Genomic DNA, 7,444 nt, shown 5'->3' with positions numbered 1-7,444 from the left:
ACTGCAAAAAAGAAACAAACCTACGCAACTTGGTGTGAATTTAACCTACATTCCTGCCCTGTGTAAAATCACCTTAAAAGTCATCACAGTGCAGAACATGAGCAATAAGTGAGCAAAGTCTGACAGACCGTAAAGTTTTAAATATTTTTTTATTTTATATTAGCCCTCAAGAAATGAAAAATCCTGATAATGTTATGGAAGATCTGAGAGAACTGACAGGAACACAATTTGTAAAACCATAGACAAAGAGACACACATACAAGCTTGACTTGACAATTTTAAAATATGGCACTCCTCATAGAAGAAACCGTTCATTGCTAAACATTGTACATAGGAGGATTCAACAAAATCTGAATATAGAAAACAAACAGGTAACACTTATGGTTTCAGGTCTTGTGTGTCATACATCTCAATAGAAGATGACAAATGATACATTGTATTAAATTAGAACTCTGTCGCAAGAGATGTATACTGTAGGGTTGTGTTCACATTGCTTATTAAGGGGATAGAGATGAGCGAAGTTACAGTGATTCGATTCGTCACAAATCTCGCGGCGTTTGCTGACTTTAGCCTGCACAAATTAGTTCAGCTTTCAGGTGCTCCGGTGGCCTGGAAAAGGTGGATACAGTCCTAGTAGACTCTCTCCTAAGACTGTATCCACCTTTTCCAGCCCACCGGAGCACCTGAAAGCTGAACTAATTTGTGCAGGCTAAAGTCAGCAAACGCCGCGAGGTTCGTGACGAATCAAATCACTGTAACTTCATTCATCTCTATAAGGGGACACAAATATATTTTCATTCAGTCCCTACCCATTCAAAGCGTCCTCTTGTTAAAATAAGGTAATGGTGGCACAAGGGTATGACATACAATGTGCACAAGGCCTTACTAATGTTTACATTTTTGTTGGCAGTATGGACCATGTTTACATTAGAATCACCCACTTTACTTCACATTTGGCAATTTACATTTGTTCTGAAAAGTGAGACAATAAAATAATGTAACCCCATAAAAGTGGTCTATTGTGGAAGGGTAAAGGTTATGCATCTATGCGGCCAAATGCCATAGGGAAGTCACATCATTTATTTTTGTAACTATGTAAAATACTATCCTGAGGAGTCTAAAACAAAATATAAGAACAGAAAAGAAAGTGACACTCATCATGCATACACAAAGCACACAAATGGTGGATCACTCACACATGGTTAGAAACTGGATGGTTTTTGTGGTTCTTTAAGCTTGTGAACATGTGTGGTCTTGTAACTAGTGCTTAAAGGGGCCGACTGCAGCACAATATGAGGGCTGGCTGATCTTATTGATCGTGTTTGTTTAAAAAGAGTCCTTACACAGCTCGATTGTCGTTCAGGCAGGGAGGCATGAAGAACTGCTGGCTCTATTACGCAGGGCAATATTGGCCTGTTCAGTCAATAATCGTCCTGTGTAATATGACCCTAATGCTACACATGTCCAAAAGCCTTGGCAACAACCATTTATATACTGATCACAACTAGGGTGAGTTTGCATGTGGCAGATCAGTCTCAAAAATTTCTGCAAATGATGATAAATCTATTCTACACATGTGAACGGGGCAGGTATAGAAATTTCTGCAACAAATCTAATGTGTGTGACCTTACCCTAAGACTTAAAGGGGTACTCCGTTGCTCAGCATTTGGAACAAACTGTTCAGAACGCTGGAGCCGGGAGCTCGTGACGTCATAGCCCCGCCCCCTCAATGCAAGCTATGGGAGGCGGTGTGACCACCGTCACGCCCCCCTCCGATAGACTTACATTGAGGGGGCGGGACATGATGTCATGAGGGGCCGGGGCTATGACTTCACAAGCTGCCAGCATTCGGAACAGTTTGTTCCAAACGCTGAGCAGCAGAGTAACCCTTTGATTCACAAACTGCTGAGTTTATCTGCACAGGGGTTTACAGTAGCATACACGTGGTTGAGGTACAAATGCTACAGATTTTCCGAGTAGAAATATAAATATGGTGCGGATTTTCTAATCTGCTCCAGTTGTGGATGTGTTTTGTATTTTCACTGTGGTTTTCACCACTATTAATGTAGCAAGGATGAAATCTGGTGAATCTACAGTAAAATATTCATGCGCCGTCAATCTTGCTGCAAATATGCAGCAAAATTCACGTGTGAAAAGTATAATCCCATTTGTGAGGTGCAGTGAAAAATATACCACTATAAAAGAAAAAAAAATAGGAAGAGTATTACACATATTGCTGTCTCTCTAATCAGGTTTACAGAATGTTGCTGGAACTATTTCTATGTAAAAAAAAAAAAATATATATATATATATGTGTGTGTGTGTGTGTGTGTGTGTGTTGAAATACAGAATATACAACCTTAAAATGCTGCAACAGAACAACAAAAGATCAAAACTACTGTAAAGTCCTCAAAATGCAGGATTCATACCCTCAGCAGGATGTGAATGGTGCTTTATATTCTTTCAAAATCTTGTGTTATATGTAGTGACCGGTGGATAAATGGATAAGTTGTCAGCATCTTAGTAATTAACTGTTTCACAACCTGAAGTAGATTTGAGTGAAAACGTTAAAAAAAAAAAAAAAATCAAACTACAAAGAAAAATCGACACAGTGTTACAGTATGACATGAGATTGTAAGTTCCGCCCATTGTTATTCCTGATCTTTTTACAGTACTTAACATAACACAAGTCATCTATGATGCCTGCTGGGGACAGATATGTAAACTTATATTTTCCTAAAGGCAGGAACGTGACAAACAAACAAAACCCAAACACATCAAAAACCAGATCAAAATTATCCCCAAATACTGTAACATCAGGCAAGTTATTGGTGTGTCGCTTACAGAGTTACATGAAACAGCAACTCTTAGGTTTCCACTTTAATACTAGTAATAAGAACGTTAAGCTCTGTTCACACTGGTGATTCTCAGTTTCCATTACTTATATGAATAAACAGAGAAATGTTGTCTATTCATGGAAACATTGGGATGTTTCAATTAGCATCAGCTCCCAATTCATCAGATTTCTGTTGGTTCCTTTTGGGCAGAATAGTGTAGCCTGCTAGACTATTTAACCCAGGAAAAAACAGATATCTGATACTTTGATTTATTTTTTTTTTACCACTACAGCAAGTCCACAACCACACGTGCATGCGGCGACCAATGACCAAGATCATCAGCAACATTGTGCAGCCATTGGACACCGCAGGCGGGGTTACCGATGCAAGCGTTCAGCTGCTCCTGGATACTCGCCCTAAAAGTCAATGGCATCTATTTAGGATCCATTAGACAAAGAAGCTTTGACACTTGTGTGAACACTGCTTAACTTTCATGGAGTTTTCAAGACACAAAGCTTCAGCCAAGTCACTCGTTTGGTCAAATACACTTCATTCACCTTCAAATAAAGTCAACTCTGCCACAATGACACGTGCTCATGCAACAAAAGACTAGAAGATCTACAAAACAAGAATGTTTGTTAGTACAGAAAGACAAGAGCATGATCGTGTCCTGAATGGCAGTGGTAGACCTCTACTGTATAGCTCTGTAAAATTGTATGTACTAAAAGGCAATATTCTGCATAGAGACTGCCAATGTCTTATCTGAAGGTGAACAAAAAGAAGCAGCCTTTTAGGCTACTTTCATGCTGCATTTTGCTGTATATGCTAGGTAAGTGCCTGGCACATACATCAAGTGTATCCGTAGGCTCCATTTAGAGATGAGCGAACTTACAGTAAATTCGATTCGTCACGAACTTCTCGGCTCGGCCGTTGCTGACTTTTCCTGCATAAATTAGTTCAGCTTTCCGGTGCTCCGGTGGGCTGGAAAAGGTGGATACAGTCCTAGGAAAGAGTCTCCTAGGACTGCATCCACCTTTTCCAGCCCACCGGAGCACCGGAAAGCTGAACTAATTTATGCAGGAAAAGTCATCAACTGCCGAGCCGAGAAGTTCGTGACGAATCGAATTTACTGTAAGTTCGCTCATCTCTAGCTCTATTCATTCAGACTAAAAGTGCCCTTTTAACCCTGGTATACAGCAGCATTTTGGTTAAAAAAAAAATTACGTAATATGTGCAGTATTCTTTTCTTTTTAATGCAGGAGCCTATGGGTGACAGATGGTAAGTATTAAGATAAAAGGGCATCAGTCTGAGGTTATATTGGAAAATTCTCCTGATGTATAATTTCCAATAGGCAACGAAAATGCAGTGTGAAAAGACCCTTAATGACATCATTCATACAAAAAAAGCCACTATGTTTTACACCAGTGTTTCCAAACCAGGGCGCCTCCAGCTGTTGCAAAACTACAACTCCCAGCATGCCCGGACAGCCTTCGGCTGTCCGGGCATGCTGGGAGTTGTAGTTTTGCAACAGCTGGAGGCGCCCTGGTTGGGAAACACTTTTACATAAAGAAACTGACTGTATCAAATATTAACGCTTTTTAGGGGGAGAAAAATGATATGGAACCATCTGATATTAAAGGGGTACTCCGGCCCAAATACATCTTATGCCCTATCCAAAGGATAGGGGATAAAATGTCTGATTGCTGGGGACCCCCGCAATCTGTCATTGCGCACCCACCTTTCATTTTGCATTGAGGGGGCGGGCGTGACATCACACAGGGGCGGAGTCGTGACGTCAAGATACTCCGACCCCCCCTGGTGGTCACGCTACACATTTGGAGCCTCCAACGCTGCGGAGAGCTCACAAAGGTGGGTGCGTAATGACAGGTGGCGTGGGTCCCCCGTGACCAGACATCTTATCCCCTATCCTTTGGATAGGGGATACGATGTATTAGGAGCGGAGTTCCCCTTTAAGTGTTAAAAAAGAGGGGGAAAAAAAATATCTGTTAACTTGGATTTCTATGAGTAAATTTACCTGCAGAACTGAACTGATGAGATTTGTCAGTGAAATTAAAAACATGAGAAGGATCAACTATAAAAATGTAAAAGTGGAATTTTAAGAATGAAAGTGGAATAACAAAGCTATGGTGCGTCTCTTCATGCTGTGCCCATGAGAAACGGAAAAACATATACTTTGAACAGTTAAAACGTTTTTCTTGTTCCGTAAGACCAAATAAATAAGCAATGTAAAATAAAGAACAAGGACGCCGGACATAAGAGTGACAAGGACCATAGACATAGGAGCCGTTTCGGCTGTCGCTTTGTGTGCGGTCACTGACAATAAGGAGAGAAGACACTTCACTGCACATTACATCTTCCAGCTAGTTTCAGGGTGTAACGTGCAGGAAGGCCAAGACGTTCACAGTTGTAAAAATTTTCTCAATGTTGCTAAGAAAGGATCTTCCCAATATGGGAGGTAGAGTGCTTCTTTACATGTTGATTAGACTGTCTTCTTGAGCATGACGTTCAATGTGTCCAATAGCATCCTACAATAAAAACAGATAGGAAAGCATTGTACCACAGCAGACTGCAATCTCCTGTATAATGGGCCACCACAACTAAATAATACCATGCAGGGTCTTATTTTTTGGGATCAAAAGCGACATATGCCACTGTGAACATATACATTGATCCTATATGTTGTTCTGTATATGTTGGCAAATCCTTTGAACATCTCTGCACAGAGACTGTACCTATACAAGCAATTCCATAAGTCAATTAAGAATACACTTGCACATTTTTCTCGATCTCCCACCAATACTGTGAACATGTATCGTTTCCTAGCATATGACACACTTCATTAAAGTTAATAATTTCAAGAGCACCTAGTACAGTGATCCCTCAAGTTACAATATTAATTGGTTTCAGGACGACCATTGTATGTTGAAACCATTGTATGTTGAAACCAGAACTCTATGGAAACCTGGTAATTGGTTCTGAAGCCACAAAATGTCATCCAAAAATGGGAAAAGGTGAGGATTAAAGAAAAATAAGTAGATAACTAATATAGATAAAGCAAATCCTTACATATAAAAGCTGCTGGGAGCTGTAATCACTGTCTATGTAGAGGACAGGAGCTTCTTCAGGGTCCTGTACAGTACACAGTGTCCTAAAAAAGTAAAATGGAGCAGCCCCTACCAGTGAATGCCCATTCTGATTGGTCGTTTCTTCCAGCCATTGACACGTTTCGCAGATCTGGACTGTCCGTAGCATTGTATGTTGAGCCTGGTTTCAAGTTACAATGGTCCAGAAAAGACCATTGTTTGTTGAGGCCATAGTAAGTTGAGGGATCACTGTACATGAAGTGAAGAGGATATTAACCAAATGTTTTTGAGTAAATACCTGTTTGGAACCTCTCCGGGCTGTGAAGAATGCATCACAATTTTTCCACCTGCACTTCAGCGTTTGGAAGTTTGGATTTGTGTGATCTGTCAGTAGATGTTGTTTCAGATGTTCGGCAACACCAAAATTAAGTGAGCATCCGTGCCACTGCAAAGCAATAGAATAGAGTCAAGCAGCATATTTTGCTCTCTGACATAACATAAGTGGATTTTGTTTCATGTACAAATTACTTGTGCACATAAATATAGCCATAACTCAAATTTTATTTATAAATCAAATATAGCCATAACATTTGGCGTAGAGTAAATATATAGTTCCAAGATATAATTGTATTTTTGACTTAAACGTTTAATGAGTATTTCCCCAGCAGGCTATGCCGTCACTGAGTAACATTGCAGCGCTAAAGATTTTAACCAATGAGCTACAACTGATTTGCATGGGATGGACTGCACCAGTCCCTCAATAGTTAAAATCGTTTGGTAGCGCAGCACAATGACTCATTGCAGCCCTGACCTACCACATAGGAAATAACCTGGAGACTCAAGTCCTACATCAGTGCTGTTGAGAAAACTCTGTGTAGCAGATGGTGGATGACAACCAGTAATGGCAGCTATTATGGTGCTCATAGGAAAGGCAACTGTTCACGGACCCTGAATGGTAAACAAATCAATAACCACTGTGTATAGAAAGATGAGAGGTTTTAGACATTAGGGTAACTTGGAAACTCCATTATCAATGGGAAAAAAACTCTTTGAATCAATACTCCGGATAAAGCAAATAACATCTGACTATAAAATACATTTTCTAACATGCTTTATAAACGTCATACAATTTTCAAGATCTCTGCTTATAAGTCACTGAATGGTAACCTTAATGGTTAACAGATGAGAACAGATATCTGTATTGTAACATGCCATGGACATGACAAGGACTGATCTTTATCCTATGGAAGTAAACAATGGAGGTTACGATTTAAAGGGGTACTTCCGTGGAAGAGTTTATTTATTTTATTTATTTATTTTTTTAAATCAACTGGTGCCAGAAAGTTAAACAGATTTGTAAATTACTTCTATTAAAAAATCTTAATCCTTCCAATACATTTTATGGGCTGTATATTACAGAGGAAATGCTTTTCGTATTGGATTTCTCTGATGTCATGACCGCAGTGCTCTCTGCTGACCCCTGCTGTCCATTTTAGGAACTG

General features: G+C 39.9%; 1 protein-coding gene across 4 annotated transcripts in view; it reads right to left on the bottom strand.

The window, feature by feature from the left end:
- Positions 1–4,801: 4,801 nt before the first annotated feature.
- Positions 4,802–7,444, bottom strand: part of ZNF106 (zinc finger protein 106) — a 79,684-nt gene continuing 77,041 nt past the window's right edge. For all 4 annotated transcript variants that reach the window (XM_056546772.1, XM_056546771.1, XM_056546773.1 and 1 more), the window contains 2 exons: positions 6,241–6,387; positions 4,802–5,384 (listed from right to left, as the gene is read on the bottom strand). In XM_056546772.1, coding sequence (XP_056402747.1) covers positions 5,328–5,384; positions 6,241–6,387 — 204 coding nt within the window. In that variant the 3' untranslated portion in view covers positions 4,802–5,327. The remainder of the gene's footprint in view (positions 5,385–6,240; positions 6,388–7,444) is intronic.

Source organism: Hyla sarda, chromosome 11 (genome assembly GCF_029499605.1).
Source record: "Hyla sarda isolate aHylSar1 chromosome 11, aHylSar1.hap1, whole genome shotgun sequence".
NCBI lineage: Eukaryota > Metazoa > Chordata > Amphibia > Anura > Hylidae > Hyla > Hyla sarda.
This window is presented reverse-complemented; position numbering and strand designations above follow the sequence as displayed.